Source organism: Coenobita brevimanus, chromosome 1 (assembly GCF_032717465.1).
Source record: "Coenobita brevimanus isolate Jiangsu-jjx chromosome 1, ASM3271746v2, whole genome shotgun sequence".
NCBI classification, from domain to species: domain Eukaryota; kingdom Metazoa; phylum Arthropoda; class Malacostraca; order Decapoda; family Coenobitidae; genus Coenobita; species Coenobita brevimanus.
Genome location: NC_136954.1, coordinates 8,945,678 through 8,964,413, shown reverse-complemented (window position 1 = coordinate 8,964,413; position 18,736 = coordinate 8,945,678). Strand labels below are relative to the sequence as shown.

Sequence of the window (18,736 nt, the reverse complement as noted above, 5' to 3'; positions counted from 1 at the left end):
TCCGTAGAACGTCGATATGTACATACTGCTGAATTACTCTATTTCAGGTTAAGATACTGTACTTTAGAATATGATTTCCAGTCTTTCTTTCCTATCAAATTTCCATGACAGTTTTTCCATTCTGCACGATGGACCTTCTCACCATTTCTTGCCGGCTTCGTCTGGAGGATTTGGTGAACGGAGGAGGGGGGGGCTGCTATTCTCTCTTTGCCTTTTAACTCATAAAATGGTTTTGTTAGTTAATAACCTCCCCAGTAACAAATAACTTCGAAATGACCAAGTGTGTTGCTGTTTGTTTTTCTTGGTAAGAGATTTAGGAGGTCAAGGTGGAGAATGAATCCTTCCGGTGCAGGACTGCTTTGTGATACATTCTTGCTGTCACCACACTATATCCTTCAGCTCAGGTGGGCACCTTGGCAGTAATGGAGTTAGTGAAGGATAAATCTAACCCTTCCAGCATGGAAAGTATATCGTATGTCAAAGAAACTCGTCTGGATATACCAAGATATCACGTCATCTTATTTTAAAGGTTAATAGGTATGATTAACTGCGTCGTTTTAATCTTTTCAACCTGAGGACGTCATGTAGCCTACAGTATATACTAGATTCTTACAATATCCTGCCGATTTGACTCAGCGTAGAGGAGACATTTCATAGAGGAGAGGTTTGAACTGTCTTCAGTATCACTTCTACTAAAAGATGTTTTTCCTAAGCTGAGTAAAATCGGCCAGAGGTAACTAGAATGATATGCAGAAGACGTCCTCGGGATGAACAGGTCAACCGTCTGTCCGATGACTTATTTTTAAATTGCATTGTTGATATAAAACCCCGGTGGCCAAGTGGTCAGCACTGTCAGGTGCAGTTGCCAGCCCGATAACGCTGGTTATGAATTTTGCTGTGACAGGTCGCACCACTCAGTTCAGGTGTAAATCCATCCCTTGTGAGCTGGTAGGTGAAATAAATATTGACGGTAACACCTAAGGTAGGTAACTGTGGTATTCTGGATGATGCAATGACCGTGTATCCAAGAACTTTGGGTGAATAATCTGTCACAGTATCAAAGGCGTTAGTTACGAAGATGAGCAATGGCACTACCCGCCTCCAACCATCTGGCCTCACCTATACACTGGCGGTCAAATGTTGTGTCCCACTCCCAGCAACAGTAAGAATATCTACCGAATGAGTGCAGGACAGTGGAGGTTCCGGAGGTGGTGGATGCGAGGTTTTAGGGTGAGAGGAAAGTTAGGACAGTGGAGGTTCGGGAGGTGAGGGATGTGTTGGGGTGGCAGGAAATTTAGGACAGTGAAGGTTTAGGTGGTGGAGGGTGCGAGATGCTGGGGTGGCAGGAAGATGGGTAAAAGCGAGGAGTCAACTTCCTGGTCGTCATTTGGTACAGATTCAGGTTGTGGCTGGGGCAGGACACAACATTTGATCCCCAGTGTACTGTCGGCATCAGAAGTTCTGTCATCTTTTGGTTTTCCCTCTACCGGCTTTAAAAAGAAGTAAGATGAATCCACAGTAACCTACACTGAGCATATTATTTGGCAACAGATCGGTGTCATATGTGTCAGTTGCTACAGATTCACCACACTGATTTTCATAGACCGTGGAAAAAGCAGAAGCGACAGGACTTTCGAGGCTGAATGTACCTCTACATCCAGACGTCATTATTCAAGTCAAGAAAGGTTTCTCGCACCGAAGGAGTGACACTACATCCTGGACAGAAGTGTTATGAGTCCATGGTGAGGCTGTGCGTACAATAATATCCTTGTGCAAGCGAGGGAAGGCATTGGTATGGCAGCGGTGGTAGGGTGCTTAGCGAATGAGGTGTGCAGCAGGTTTATGGGAATATGACACAGACAGCAGCAGGGTGAGCTGAGGCATGGGGGTGGTGGTGCACTGTTAAACGCACATTACTGTGTTAACGAGAGAGAGAGAGAGAGAGAGGTGGAGTCTCGCTTTGGCACTGATACCCCTCAAGGGTCTTCACTCCTTTCTCTCTCTCTCTCTCTCTCTCTCTCTCTCTCTCTCAAAAATATAATAGCAAATCGTAAAAAAATAGCAAGATCAGTAAAATTAATATAATGAGAAGCATCACTGGGTGTGCAACACCCACGCTCCCCAACTGGTCTAAGTTTCGAATATTTTACTTTGCCGTGTGACCTTGACCTTCGACAGATTACTCTAGAAATCGACTTGCTTCATCCATGCCTAGCTCATATCCATTCCATCAACTTTGACTCAAATTAGGTGAGAACTGTTTAAGTTGACTTTGCCCTGCGAGGCAAACAGACTGTCAAAGGGAAAATTTGTATATTATGTCAGCACTTTTTAAAAATTAACATAACGAATTTTGAAAACGCTTTCAGCTCAGTTACTGGCCATGTGTATTCAGACTGGAGGGTCGATTTGACTAGTAACTAAGTAGACTCACTGGTACCCCATAACCAGAAATCGTCGAACTTATACGCAGCCACGACTTAGTATTTGATTTGGGAGAGTGGACCAGTACCATCACGTGAAAGCAAACCAGCAAACAATTTCGTTACCTTTACTAAGTGTTGTGGTGTGTTTCTTGCATTATCTTGGTATTGTTGTTGTGTTTCTTGCATTATCTTGGTGTTGTTGTTGTTGTGTTTCTTGCATTATCTTGGTATTGTTGTTGGTGTGTTTCTTGCATTATCTTGGTATTGTTGGTGTGTTGTTTCTTGCATTATCTTGGTATTGTTGGTGTGTTTCTTGCATTATCTTGGTATTGTTGTTGTGTTGTTTCTTGCATTATCTTGGTATTGTTGTTGGTGTGTTTCTTGCATTATCTTGGTATTATTTTTTGTGTGTTTCTTGCATTATCTTGGTATTGTTGGTGTGTTTCTTGCATTATCTTGGTATTGTTGTTGGTGTGTTTCTTGCATTATCTTGGTATTGTTGGTGTGTTTTTTGTATTATCTTGGTATTGTTGGTGTGTTTCTTGCATTATCTTGGTATTGTTGTTGTGTTTCTTGCATTATCTTGGTATTGTTGGTGTGTTTCTTGCATTATCTTGGTATTGTTGGTGTGTTTCTTGCATTATCTTGGTGTTGTTGTTGTGTTTCTTGCATTATCTTGGTATTGTTGGTATGTTTCTTGCATTATCTTGGTATTGTTGGTGTGTTTCTTGCATTATCTTGGTATTGTTGGTGTGTTTCTTGCATTATCTTGGTGTTGTTGTTGCAGGTTGAGATGGAGGGACTGACAGGCAACATCAGCTTCACGGACGAGGGTAAGAGGAAGCTGTACTCACTGGACGTGGTGGAAATGACACTCAACAGCGAGACGGTCAAAGTGAGTGTGAAATTTATCTTATAAAATGCTTTATCGTTTATCTTTCTCGTCGTTCATTTCTTAATTTTCGCTCTCTTTCATTGGAGATGATCTTAAACACCGAGATCGTCAAAGGGATGTAGTGAGTGTTTAGTTTCTCTCTCTCTCTCTCTCTCTCTCTCTCTCTCTCTCTCTCTCTCGACCTGCAACACAGGGACCGTCAAAGTGAGGATTAACATCTTCAGTCCAATACCGTGCGTTTTAATTTTCTCCACATTACGCCAAACGATTGTTGTCAGTACGGAGTGAGAGAGACAACAGTAATTATGGCCAGCATCTCCAGTTCTCAGATTTCCGTTCTGTGTACTATTTTTGCATCCCGTGCCAAGTTTGATTTTCCAAGGATGAACATTCTTATTTTCTACTCTAACTTAACTTACCCCAACCTAACCCCACCTGACATTACCTAACTGACCGTCAAACCTACCAGTTACTAAACTTAACCAAACTGGCTGACAGACTAACCTAACGTGATACTAAGAAAACAATCCTGACCAAACCTTGAATTTTCTAGATAAGGAAACGTGCAGCAACAGTACACAGAATGGAAATCACCGTCCAAAAAGTCTCTCATGAGTTTAATAAAGTCGCCAAGACGTATCAGGAATAAAAAATACGTCATCATAATGAAGGGATGGTGTTGGAGAGGGATACCTTCATGTGGTGACACCGATATGACTGGTCGGGTAAGCTGCCTGGCTGTACAAACGTCCCTCAAGTACGTCACCCGAAAGGAGGAGGATGGACGGTCTTTAACTACGCTAAGGAAGAGGGGCATTAATATAATCTTATCTCCCTTTTCATATCTCTTATTTCATTACCGCTCATGTTTCTCGTTATCTCCCATGAATCCTTTTTAACTCCTCGAGTATGTAAATGACAGACGACCCTGTACTCAGATGTGTGTGTGTGTGTTTGTGTGTGTGTGTGTGTGTGTGTGTGTGTGTGTGTGTGTGATACTCTAAAGTGGCCATGGGTGAGAACATAACGGCAATATTATGAGGAGCGGGGGAAGGAGAGGATCAAGTGAGGCTTATATAGGGACACATAAAGGGTGGATTGTTGGTGGGAGGAAGAGTGGAAAGGAGGAGGAAAACGAGGTTGAGGGGAGAAGAGAAGAAAGGAAAAGGAGGAAAAGAAAGGGAGAGAAGAGGAGGAAAGAGAGGTAGAGAAGAGGGAAAACAGAGAGACAGAGACAGAGACAGAGACAGACAGACAGACAGACAGAAAGAAAGAACGAGAGAGAGAGAGAGAGAGAGAGAGAGAGAGAGAGAGAGAGAGAGAGAGGGGGGTAAAGGGGAGACGTGAACTGAAAATGGGTGGTAAAGAGGAAAAGGAGGGAAGAGAGGATCAGAGACGACTGTGATATTGGCACATGAGGTGGAGAGAGAGAGAGAGAGAGAGAGAGAGAGAGAGAGAGAGAGAGAGAGGAAAAACGGTGAAGAGAAAAGGGAAAAGGGGGGAGGTAAGGAGAGTAGAATAAGACAATCTACACATCTGGTGGCAGCATCCACCCTAACCGTATCTACCACCCCAACACAACAGAAGGTGTCGTTTGTTTTTAGACACCCCTTAGACCTACCACAAATGAACACCACACGCACCTCAAACACACTCCAGACACACCAGACTCCACCTCCCACATTCCCCGCCCCTCAACACACACTCCATAAGTAAAGCTCAGAAAACTCTGCGGTTCCGTCTTGCCAGGTTTCATTATTCAAAACATAGGGTGACAGTAATAGTTTGGGACACACACTGAATTTGGCCGTCCCTGTGGGTTCGGCAAAAGGAGGAGGAGGAGGAAACGAGGATGAGGAAGTGGAAAGGAAAAGAAAAGACACAAGAATTAAATTGAACGGTCAGAAGAAGAAGGTAGGTAAGGGGGAGAAGAGAAGAATTAATAACGAGGAGGAGGAGCAGGTAGAGGAAGACAAAAAGAGCAAAGAAACTAGGATGAGAGATGGAGACGAATGATATGAAGGAGAAGCCAAGGAGGAAAAGTGAAGGTGGGGAGGGTTTGAGATAAAGACATATGAGAGGGACGGCCCGAGGCTGTGGTGTACGTACAGGGGGACACAAGAGTAGGAGAAGCAAGGGGTCACAAGAAAGAAGAAGAAAGAGGAGAAAAGAGAAGGAAGGGGTCACAAGAAGGAAGAATAAAAAGAGAAATAAAGACTGACTGACAAGAAGAAAGAGGAAAAACAAGAAGAAAGGAGAGGCCATGGGAAGTGAAAGAAAGAAGAGAGGAAAAGGAAGAGGATAAAGTAGGGAAATGAAAAGAAAAGGAAGAAGAGCAAAACGAAGAGGAAGAAGAACAGAAACGAACACGGAAGACTGAGGTGGTTCCAGGCTGTGGTGTATATACGGAACAAGAGTGAACAAGGCGAGGTGAAGATGGAAGACGAAACAAAGAGGAAAGAAACGAGAGGGAAAAGGAGTAAAAAGAAATAAATAATGAAAGTAGAGAAGATAAAAGAAAGCGAAAGAATGAACGGAGAGGAGAGACGAAAGTAAGAAATATGAAAGAGGGCTGAAACAAGAAGCAGAAGACGGGAGACAGGCGAAGGGAGAAAGAGGAGACACATGAAACTGAGGAAAAAGATGTGGGATTGTTTCGGCTTGTATGGATTCCTCAACTGGTCACTATTATATATATCAGCTTAGACGTGACCTCTCTGTTCCAAGCAAGGTTATAACGTTGCGCCTGGTCGAAGTCACTTCCGGCAGACACACTCCACCAAAACGTCTTCTCACACACTGGAGATGGTGGGAATCGGTGTAGAATCCTGTTGAAGGAATTTAGAGGTAGCGAACTGAAACTGAGCAGATTAAATCTCTCTTTATTGGCCACAGAAAGATACAACTGCGACACAGAGAGCTCTGAGTTAATACGTCCCTCTCGTTCTAATGATAAGTGCGTTCTGCTGTTAGCTGGCCGGCGTCCCCTCTGGGTGTGGCGCTGAGGTCAGCATATTCAGAGATGCCAAGCCCCACAGACAGCTGGGATTTATACATGAATAGAAGCATCATAACTTTACCATGTACATTATACACCTCAGTAAAGTAGTACTGATTACATTCAAGTATACCAACAAGGTAAATATTTTCCCCAAGACTTTATACATATATACAATATATTTCTCTATCGCCTTCCCTTTACTCTAGTGTTTATGATAGAAAATGCTGGGCTCTGCAAGTCCTGATCGCTTATCCTTCCCAAGCCACACTTTACAGTGAAATGGTGTTTGGTTGCTTATCATTCACACTGTATTGCACATTGTTAATTATGAATAAACAACTTTGTATGTAATACGTAACAATAGTGTGAAACTACAACTCGTCATGGGAAACAATATTGGCACCAGAACAGGATAAATAAGAAGAAAAGCAAAAGAAAAAAAAAAAAAGATACAAAGGGAGGAAGATGTGAGGAGGACCAGGGTTCAGGTGAAGACAAAAGTGTGTTGGTTCCCGACAATGGTGTTTGTACAGAGGGAAGGGGGACAGGAGGAGAAAGACACGGAAGAGGAAGAGGAAGAAAAAGAAGAATGAAAAAGAAGGAGAAGTGGGTCAGATGGGAAACAGAAGAAGAAAGAATAACGACAGTCCAGGAGGAGATGAAGAAATAGGAGAAGCGAGAAGATAAGGGAAACGAAAGGATAAAATGGCTCTTAGAAGGGAAGAAGGAGAGAAGGATAAAGGAGAGAAGAGAAGAAAGGAAAGAAGAGAGAAGAAGGGGGGATGGGAGAGAAAAAAGAAGAGAGGCAGACGAAATACGAAGAAGAAGAAGAAGAAGAAAAGATGAGGTAGTTCCAGACTGTGGTGTTTATGCATGAGGGGTCAAGAGCAGAAGTAAAAAATGAGGAAAAAACAAGATATGGGAAGAAAGAACAGAAGCAAGGAAGATGAGGGGAAAAGAAGGCACAGGACAAAAGAAAGGAAAAAACGAAAAGGATGAGTAAACGAAGAAGGTAGACAAGAACGAAAAGGAAGACCAGGGAGGAGGAAAACGCTGGGTCCAGAGAAATTGCAAATATTTAGTTTGCATGTATTTATAAGAAAAATGAGTTAATAGAAGTTAAAATGTAAGGCCTCGTGATATACTCACTGTTGGGTGGAATTACACAAGCTTCTTCGATCTTTGCGGTATAGAAAATGCTTGTCCTGCAAGGGACGTGTTGGCTCCGTCGCAGGAACACAAAAGTGACCCAAGTAAGCTTCAGAGGACATCGTTACCTCTCTCTCTCTCTCTCTCTCTCTCTCTCTCTCTCTCTTTCATGCAAACGTACCCTGACTACTAAATCTAAATCCAGGCCATAACACGGTGCACTTTGCCACCCACATTTCACCAAACCACACCGTTGCAGGAGCACAAAAATGGCCAAGGCATCCCCACGGAGGGTATCAGTCAGGACCAAGATCGGAATGTCAGCTACTGGACTCCCTAGTGGGTGCGTGTGTACAGGTGCCTTTCAAAGCGTTTATCAGCGAAGGGGATTTTTTTTACATACATACGTACATATATCCATACCTACATACTTATACATACATACATCATGACCGGCAGTAGTATAGGTAACGCGAAATATTGTAATTATGGCTAGAATGCCTGACACATTGGTTCATTAAAGCATCATTTAGAGGTGAGGGTCTTTATTTTCTCAGACCATGAAGTGGGCGAAATATTAATGCCTAAGATAATCAAGGATGTTATCTTTTAATGGGTCTTTGAGTAGCCCATGGCAACTGTTGATGCGGAGTAAGCGTATATCCTGAGATTTTGGAGAGTGAAAAAAAGCTTATTGTGAAAGATTATGATGAAAAAACAGGGAAGGGGCGGAATTACCAACGATTACTTGCAGGGAAAAATGTGAAGGGTAAAAGAATTGGGAAGTAAAAGACAGTACGAAAGATTATGGAACAGAAAAAAGTGGAATATGGTAAAAAAGTGCAGTGCAAGGGATTAGTGAAAGGGAAAAATGCTTAATACGGGAAAACGGCCGTAGGAAAAAAATGTGCATACAAAAAAATAAAAATGCCACTGGGAAAAGGACGAAAGACTGTTGGATGAGATGAGATTAAAGTGAAAGGTGAAAGAATGCGTAGGGTGGTAGATAAAAAAAAAAATGCAAGGTGAAATATAAAGAAAACTATGGAGGAAAGTTGAAGAATTGCGTAGGATACAAGTTGGAAAAACAAATCCTAACGTGAAAACTTTTTGATGGGGGACACGAGAAGTACAAAAGACCTTGGTGAAAAATTTCTTGTACTAGACCATCGTAGTAGTAAAAATAGGAAGAGCAGACGAGGATAGTGGTGGAAAAATAGGAAGGACGAAAAATACGTGGATGAGGAACACCTAGCAGTGAGAGAGGGTAGAAAGTACATCATGATAAGGCATTTCAGTAGCTAACGTGGAAGGGATGCGGGGAAAATTGCACAAAGTGATATATGGAGCTGTATTGCACGTAGGAGGACTGTTGAGGCTTTGGGAACGGATTTTCAAGAATGCTGAGGAGAGAGAGAGAGAGAGAGAGAGAGAGAGAGAGAGAGAGAGAGAGAGAATTTGTGGATTATTTCTACGTAACCTGTATTTTTTTCTCTGACTAGATGGATGTCTTAACTAAAGTTTCACACCAAACGAAGACATGATGTTCGTGGTTCGTAGCTTTATTTTTATTTTATTTATTTTATTTATTTATTTATTTATTTTATACACGAGTAACAGGGTCAGATCAAAATTTTCCTTATGTACACACGATCAAAAAACTACCTTTACTACCATCCGTCTACATTTTGAAACCGTAAACGAAAAGTATGAAAATATTCTCCATTAACTACTCATAGTTGTACATGCCTAGTAATTTAATTAGTATGACATGAAGGAAGAATATGTAACATGTGAAATAAGCTGTCCATTCAAAAATATTGCCTAAAGAAAAAACACGATAAGCAACAGCGTTCAGTGTGAAACCATCCGTCACCCGTATAAAGAAAGTTTTCGAAGCTCCGAACAACCTCCGTAACACTGAACGGTAGGGCTTGGTGGATGTGTAACTCAGCCAGCGGTAGAATCAGAGAGTCAGCAAAATGTGTGGATGATGAGTGAAACCATGAGCAATAATTTTGCCGCATTTCTTCACCAGCTGTGGCAATGGAAGGCGTTATGTGAAATATTTATTTAATATGATAGCAATATGAAACACAGCACAAGAACATGAGAAAAGAGAGTACCGTCTGTCATCTGGGGAGGAGGGAGAAGTATCTAAGGCAGGACACAAAGCTGGCAGAGGATTGTCATCGTAGTCTTAATGATGGTTGCACCTGCTGAGAAATATGACTCCACGAAGAACGCCAGTATGAAAACATTACAGAGAATATATTTAGTAGGGAAAGATTGAAAAAAAAAGGTAAAACTTCTAGTATGAAAAAAATTATACTGAGAATATTAGTATATATATATATATGACTAAAAAAAAAGGATAGCGTCAGTTATGAATAAACTATACTGAGGATGTGATTAGTATGAAAAGATTTTAAAAACGTAAAACGCCTAGTACAAGTGAATTACAATGATGATATTGAGTACTGTGAATAAAATTGAGGAAAAAACAACTGAAACTCCTAATATTAATAACTTATATTGAGAATGAGTAGTTTGATAAGGTAGAAGATAGGTAAAACTCCTAGTATGAATAAATTACACTGAGATAGAGTAGAATGGTGCAAATTAATGAAATGGAAAGTATGAAATGTTGAAAGAAAATGGTAAGGTCGAAATCTATCCACGAAAAATGCTAAATACGAGAAAGAAAAATGAAAATATTGCTGGCTGGAGACGGAAAGTGAAAAATAAATCGCACTTGTTTGCGAAAAGACAGTTTAAAAATACCTGTAACAGTACTAGTAATGAAATATATCATTGTAAAAAAATGTGGTAGATTCAGGGCCGCACTATCCGCTCAATATAGTATTACCATTAGCTGACCCTACACTGGATGACAAGCCACATGGTTTCCTGTACACTAGGAAACCATTTACTACGCTGGATGGTAATTATATAAAGAAATAGCTAGTAGTCTAGTGGGTTAAGACTCTCCAACCGGTTGTGGCCTGTGAGGGTTTACATCCGAGGGCTGGTATGGTAAGGTAAAGGGGCATGCGGTGTGAGGCGCTTAGCCATTGTAGTCATCTCTGTAACTTAGGCCGTTTAGCCTGTGATGGGTTTATTGCTCACATAATGCCAGTCAGAGGTTGACGGGTTACTCGCCTGTAATAACCTATCCTCGGGCCCCTACACTCCTGTTGTATCAATGAAAGAGTGGATGATGGATGAATGGGTGGATGAAAAGACTGCAACTGAAAACATGTGAAACATTGCTCGTTAAATGAGAAGTTGGAGTCAAGCAGAATTGGTGTGTACAGATAAGAAAACTGCTTATCACAGAGAGACATACTGTAAACACATTGAGTTCCAAGTGTATTTTAGAAAATGCATGATTTACAGAAATTAACAATGGGAAATACTGGCTGTTGAAGGCAGTAGAGACAGACCAGAAGCACAAGTTTGCGGAAGACGGTGTAAACAGTGCAGTAGGTATAAAAAGGCTAGGTACGAAATATAACCTCACAAAAAAGAAAAAAAAGATTTGGGAAGAAAAAATTGCAGAAGAAATATTGCTCGCTGGAGACAGAGGTGTAATAAAAAAAAAAGTTAGAGACAAAAATACAGGGCACGAAGTACATCTACAAAAATGCCTGGTTTGAAAAGATTACAGGGGAAAATATTGCTCGTTGGTGAGGTTGAGGGGAACATCAGTAGCATAGGTGTGTGCAGTATAGTAGTATAGATATAGTTACTCGATGTGACTTATCGTTCAACGGAAAACGAAAGGAATGCAAAAGTTAAAGCAAAAAAAAAAAAAATCTTATTGCACAAGATAATTAGATTAAATATGTGGAAAGACTTCCCATTCAACACACACACACACACACACACACACACACATACACACACACACACACACACACACACACACACACACACACACACACACACACACACACACACACACACACACACACACACACACACACACACACACACACACACACACACTTTATTTTTTCAACTTTCGTGTCGTCCATAATCCGTTGGCTTCAGTCGCAGTTTTCCTTCGTTCCCCAGTCAGTTTCTCTGTTTCCCATTATCCCTCATCAGTTTATTCCTCCTTTCCTCCCAAGGCCCCCCTTCCCTCCCGTGTCTCCTACACAGCCTCTCGGGGCGGTAGGAGAGGGGACAGGAAGGCATCTCACACAGGCACCAACTTTCTGTGTCGTCTTCGTGTCCGCCACTCCCTAAGCACGCTTCATTAGCGACATCAAAGGCCGGACTTCCAGCCTCTTCCTTCTCCCCCTTCGCCTTCCCTCCTTCTCTTTACCTATCTCCCCCTCCCTCCTTCCATCTTCTTTCCCTCCCTACCGCCCTCTCTGTGCCCTCCCTCCGTCCCTTCCTACATCCTCCTCCTCCCTCGTCTCTTCCGCTCTCTCTCACTCCCAGCCTCTTCTCCCTACCCATCTCTCCCCCTACCCATCCCCCCCTCCATCCATCTTCTCTTTCTCGCTCTTCTCTCCCTTCCTCTCTTTATTCGTCTCATCCTCTCTCCCTCTTCCCAACCTTCCTCTTCTCTCTCTTCCTCTTCTCTTTCTGCCTTCTCTCTCCCTCTGCCTTTCCTCCTCCATTGAAGTTTTCCAATAGCCTGTGATGCCTTGGTAGTCCAGCAGAGCAAGTAAACACAGGAGGTTTGGGGAGGCTCTTGCTTACCCTACTTTTGCTGTTTTGTACTGTAGTCTTGAAGGGTCTCTCTCTCTCTCTCTCTCTCTCTCTCTCTCTCTCTCTCTCTCTCTCTCTCTCTCTCTATGATCAAGAGACGTCAATTAAAATACGTAGGATTTCCAACTTGTGTCCTTTGATGTTTCTTTTTCAGGATTTGCGTCAGAGCCAAGACGCTGAATGTCAAGTTCTTCAGTGCCATCCCTTTCCCCATTCTCTTATTAGCAGGATTATTCAGATTTCATTCAGGGTTATTCAGGTGTTAAGGCTCTTATTCAGGGCTTATTCAGGTGTTAGGGCTCTTATTCAGGGTTATTTAAGTGTTAGGACTCTTATTCAGGGTTATTCAGGTGTTAGAACTCTTATTCAGGTTATTCAGGTGTTAGGGCTCTTATTCAGAGTTATTCAGGTGTTAGGACTCTTATTCAGGGTTATTCAGGTGTTAGAACTCTTATTCAGGCTTATTCAGGTGTTAGGTTATTCAGTGATATTCAGGTGTCAGGGCTGTTATTCAGGGTTATTCAGGTGTTAAGGCTCTTATTCAGGGTTATTCAGGTGTTACGACTCTTATTCAGGGTTATTCAGGTGTTAGGGCTGCTATTCAGGGTTATTCAGGTGTTAGGGCTGTTATTCAGGGTTATTCAGGTGTTAGGGCTGTTATTCAGGGTTATTCAGGTGTTAGGGCTATTATTCTGGGTTATTCAGGTGTTACGACTCTTATTCAGGGCTTATTAGGTGTTAGACGCTTTATTCAGAGTTATTCAGGTGTTTGAGCTCATATTCAGGGTTATTCAGGTGTTAGAGAGCTTATTCAGTTGTTTTTGTTTTTATCCAGGTGTTAGGGCTTTTATTCAGGGTTTAAGGGTCAGCCAAGAAACTGGTCTAGTATTTAGTAGAAAAGATATAAAATCAGGATCACATGGCAAGGTCAGTTGAAGAAATTCGTATCCGATCTAGACCAAACGTAGGGGAAATGTTCAGGGTAAGGCAAGGAGAAATAAGTTATATTTTGAGAGTAGTCAGTCAGATGTCAAGGTCACAGGGAAAGTCAAAGGTTATGGTCAGAGGGCAAGGTCAACTCAAGCAGTGGCACCAAACTTGCTGGAAGCGCTACGGGTCAGGCAAGATGGAAGTGGTTTGATTTTGAGAACAGTCAGGTAAAGGTCAGGGTCACAGGGCAGAGTCAAATGTTCGACCCATATACCAGTTGTTGGTGCTGGGCTGGTGGTGGTGTTGCAGTGTTCCTTCTTTTATTTTTTGAAACGGGCTTCTTATAGTTAAAACTTAACGTCTTTCTCTTCTTAATTATACCGTAAACACACACACACACACACACACACACACACACACACACACAGAAATCTTTTACTGAAGAAACACAGACCCAACGAAACACACAAAACTCCGCCTCCACCACAATACCTACCACACCATCACAACCACCATACCATCTCTACCTCAAAAACTGTTAACCGAGGAATCACAAACCCAGGACTTGTAAAATATACCACAGAGAATCACAGAGTCTTATCCACAACCGCACCGTTGTTAACCTACATCACCAGACAAACACAAATTCTTCCACTGCAATACGTCGCAAAAGAATCACAGCCACGAAAAAACAGACTCGCTTCACAATACTACCTTACACACCACCACCACCACAGGCACCTTTACCTACCACATCACCACCACCACCACCACAGGCACCTTTACCTACCACATCACCACCACCACCACAGGCACCTTTACCTACCACATCACCACCACCAGCACCACAGGCATCTTTACCTACCACATCACCACCATCACCACCACAGGCACCTTTACCTACCACATCACCACCACCACCACCACAGGCACCTTTACCTACCACATCACCACCACCACAGGCACCTTTACCTACCACATCACCACCACCAGCACCACAGGCACCTTTACCTACCACATCACCACCATCACCACCACAGGCACCTTTACCTACCACATCACCACCACCACAGGCACCTTTACCTACCACATCACCACCACCACAGGCACCTTTACCTACCACATCCCTACCACCACCACCACAGGCACCTTTACCTACCACATCACCACCACCACCACCACCACAGGCACCTTTACCTACCACATCAACACCACCACCACCACAGGCACCTTTACCTACCACATCATCACCACCACCACCACAACCACAGGCACCTCTACCTACCGCATCACCACCACCACCACCACCACCACCACCACCACCACCACAGGCACCTTTACCTACCACATCATCACCACCACCACCACAACCACAGGCACCTTTACCTACCGCATCACCACCACCACCACCACAGGCACCTTTACCTACCAGATCACCACCACCACCACCACAGGCACCTTTACCTACCACATCACCACCACCACCACCACAGGCACCTTTACCTACCACATCACCACCACCACAACCACAGGCACCTTTACCTACCACATCACCACCACCTCCACCACCACCACCACCACCACCACCACCACCATAGGCACCTTTACCTACCGCATCACCTTCATCACCTCCACAGCCACCTTTCCCTACCACATCACCACCACCACCACCACAGGCACCTTTACCTACCACACCACCACAGGCACCTTTACCTACCACACCACCACCAGCACCACAACCACAGGCACCTTTACGTACCACATCACCACCACCACCACCACCACCACCACAGCCACTTTTACCCACCACATCACCACCACCACTGCCACAGGCATCTTTGCCTACCCTATCACCACCACCACCCCAGGCGCCTGTACCTACCACATCACCACCAGCACCACAGGCACCTTTACCTACCACAGCACCACCACCACCACAGGCATCTTTGCCTACCACACCACCACCACCACCACAGGCTCCTTTACCTACCACACCACCACCACCACCACCACCGCCACAGGCACATTTATTCTACCACAGCACCACATTGCCTTACCACACCACCACCACAACCACCACCATAGGCACAAAACCTTACCACACCACCACCACAACCACGACCACAGGCACATTACCTTACCACACCACTACTACAACTACCACCACAGGCACATTACCTTACCACACCACTACCACAACCGCCACCATAGGCACATTATCTTACCACACCACCACCACAGGCACATTACCTTACCACACCACTACCACAACCGCCACCACAGGCACATTACCTTACCACACCACCACCACAGGCACATTACCTTACCACACCATCACCACAGAAAAACCATACTGACGAAACAGACACAAAGAAACAACTCTGTCCCTCACACCACCACCACCTCCACTGCACCACAACCACCACCGGCACCTCACCTCTTCTCTTTTGACGCCTTAAGCTGGGTCGGTAAAAGGCAGCACGCTCCTGTAAAGTTTGTAGTGGCTGGGGTGCGTGTGAGTGGAATAGTCAATGTATTGTTATCAGGGGGTCCGTCCCTATGAATAACACATGATTGTAAGTGTGGAGGTCGGTGCAAGAATGCCAGCTACCTATGGACCCACTTTTTTCTCCCATGTACACAGCCCTTACCTTTATATTTTCTTTGACTTGTCTCCGTGTGTTTGTGCTTTTGCAGTGTTGCGTGTAGGGGTTAATGAAGGCTATATCTAGGCCCTCCAGTTCCAAAAGTCGCTCTGAAAGCTGCATGAAATCGTCTGGTGATATCAATAATAGTTGAAAGTGACACATCATTAACACGTCATGCACTGGCAAGGAAGAGGTGCTGGAGAGCCTTCGAGTATATTTAGTTTAGGAGAAGACGTGCCTGGTCTTTGGTATCTAATTCCATGAGTTTTAGGTTACGGATAGGAAAGTCTGGCTGATGGTAATGCGTTTAGGTTTGCGTCGTTGCCGTCTCTTTCCTTTCTCTTTATCTCCAGCTCTCATTTTTTTAGCATCGTTGACTTCTCTTTCCTCTTTCTCCAGCTCTCTTCCTTTTTATATAGAAATTTTGAGAGCTTTTGGATAAGGTTCAGTGTTTGAATGACGTGAATAATTATATATTGATATATCTCCTCAGTAGGGTGACGCTTTTTTAAATTTTACTCTTGCTGCCTCCAGACGATTTTACTTTGCTCACAGGGTCTTCATACTGCTGGAAGGGTTACATATGGCCTGCATATTCCATTCACTACTTGGGCGTTCTCCTTTTCTTCTCTCTTCTCCTTCACGCTATTTTACTATTTTTCACATACTTCTTCCTCCCTCTTCCTCTTTAATTTCATTGCTTTACTTCCGTGTTTCCTCCTATCTCCCTTCTTTTCCAAACCCTTTCTCCTCTTCCCTCCTTCCCAGTGTTCTCTTCTTCCTTGTTACTTCCCATCTCCCCTCTTTTTCTCACTACTCCTTCATTTCTTTCCTTCCTAATGCTTTTTTCTTCCCTGTTACCTCCTACTACTACTTTCCCTATTCCTTCACCTTCCCTCTGCGTCCCAGTGCTATCTTCCTCCCTATTCCTCCTACCTCCTCCTCCTTCTCCCAGTTTCTCCTCCGCCCCCTCTTCTATTCTTCCTATATGTTATGGATACTCGACTCTCATCTCCTCCTCCTCCTCTTTTTATGGATACTCGGCTTACACCTTGTCCTCCTCCTCTCCATACTTACCTTATTTTATTGGTACTGGACTCTCATCTACCATCAGCCCGTGGCCCACAAAGGACTCAGTTAAGCACGTTCATCTGTCTGTCTATTGTCAGACGCCTTAATCTCGTAAAGGGTGGCCACAAACAAATCGCCTCCATGTCGCCCTGTCCCCCGCAACTTCATTGCCCTGCTCCCAGCTCACATCTCCTACTCTCATATACCTCACCATTCCGTCTCTCCATCTCATCCTTGGCCTCTCCCTCCCACTCCCCTCCCTCCACCTCCTCACTCACATACACTGTCCTCGTCAGTCTCTCAATCTCCATAGTTCATTGGTCAGCATACTTATAATGACCCCAAGCGTCTGTATGGCAGAATAATGACAGAAATAAAATGCAAAGGGAAAGGGGGAGGAAGGGAAGAGTAAGGGATTATGGAATACATACCGGTTCATAATACATACATGCATACCTACATACATACAGATACAGTAGATATATAGATAGATAATAGATAGGTAGTAGGTGGGTAGGTAGACAGATATTGTGTGTGTGTGTGTGTGTGTGTGAGATAAAAACAGGAGAGATGAAAATTTAGGAAAAAAATGAAGTCCAGGTGTGGATGAAAATGCGAGAGGTTAAGTTGGAGAGGGAAAATGAGGATATATTTTTTTTTTTTTTACATTTATTTTCGTTGGAATAACACGCACGTTAACGGAAACATACCTGGAAAAAAATATGGAAATACATGAACACCTAGATTACGATTTATATAAGAGGGGAGAAGAGGCAGAAGACAGAGACACTTAGGTGGAGATTGATATGACAGAGGAAAGGGATGGGAGACAGAGTTACATAGATATACAGATCCCAAAGTGCCCACTAGGTGACAAGTAGATAGGTTAAATTATGAGAGAGAGAGAGAGAGAGAGAGAGAGAGAGAGAGAGAGAGAGAGAGAGAGAGTATGGAACCGTGAAAATGAGTGGAAGTATTGGAAAATAAAAGAACCTTATTTGAGTGAGAGTGTAAGAGTTTGAGATCAAGCGGATATGTGAAAATGAGAGCGAGGGTAAGATAGATTTAGATGTGTGAGAGAGCAGTAGGTAAGAGTGAAAGTGAGAGAGTAAGATCAGAGTGAGAAAATGTAAGACCAAAGGAATGGAAGCCAAAGTGATGGTTGTTGATGGTGATTGTGATGTTTGTTGATACTTGGTTGTTTGGTTGGTAGTGATGTTGCTTGGTTGTTTAGGTTGGTTAGGTGGTGATGATGCCTGGTTGGTAGATATGGGACTGATGTTTAATTGGTTGATGCCTGGTTGGTGGTGATGGTAGTGAGGTTGCTTGGAGGTGATTAGGTTGCTTGGTTGGTGACTGTATTTTTGGTAAATTTGGTAGTGATGCTGTCTTAATTTTGTTTTTGTTATATGACTGGTTGATTATTTGGTTGATGATGGTTTGTTGGTTGGTTGGCCTGTAGGTTGGTTGGTTGTCAAATTTGGTATTGATATTGGTTTAGTTATTTGGTTGATCGGTTGGTAATGTTGGTGGCTGGCTGACTGGTTGTTGATGATGGTTGGCTGGTTGGCAGATCTGGTGCTGGTGTTATTAGATTTGTGGTTTGGCGGAGAATATTTAGATTGTCAGATTGTTGGTAAAGGTGGTTTTAGTTGGTAATGACCTTAGAATGGTTGTTTGGTTGATGATAGTGACGGTGGCAATTTGTGATGGTGGTTGGCTGTGATGTTTAACTGGTTGTTGTTGGTGATACTGATGAATATTATTATTGGAAATAAACTTCACAAGTGAGAGAGAGAGAGAGAGAGAGAGAGGGGGGGGGAGGGGAGCATGGTGAAGGGGATGTGGTGAAGCGAGATGGGAAGAGGTGTAAGAGGGGGTGTAAGAGGCT

General features: G+C 43.4%; 1 protein-coding gene across 1 annotated transcript in view; it reads left to right on the top strand.

Moving 5' to 3' along the window:
- Positions 1-18,736, top strand: part of LOC145413760 (glutamate receptor 1-like) — a 406,240-nt gene that overhangs the window by 347,078 nt on the left and 40,426 nt on the right. The window contains exon 8 of the mRNA XM_080283451.1: positions 3,214-3,321. Coding sequence (XP_080139577.1) covers positions 3,214-3,321 — 108 coding nt within the window. The remainder of the gene's footprint in view (positions 1-3,213; positions 3,322-18,736) is intronic.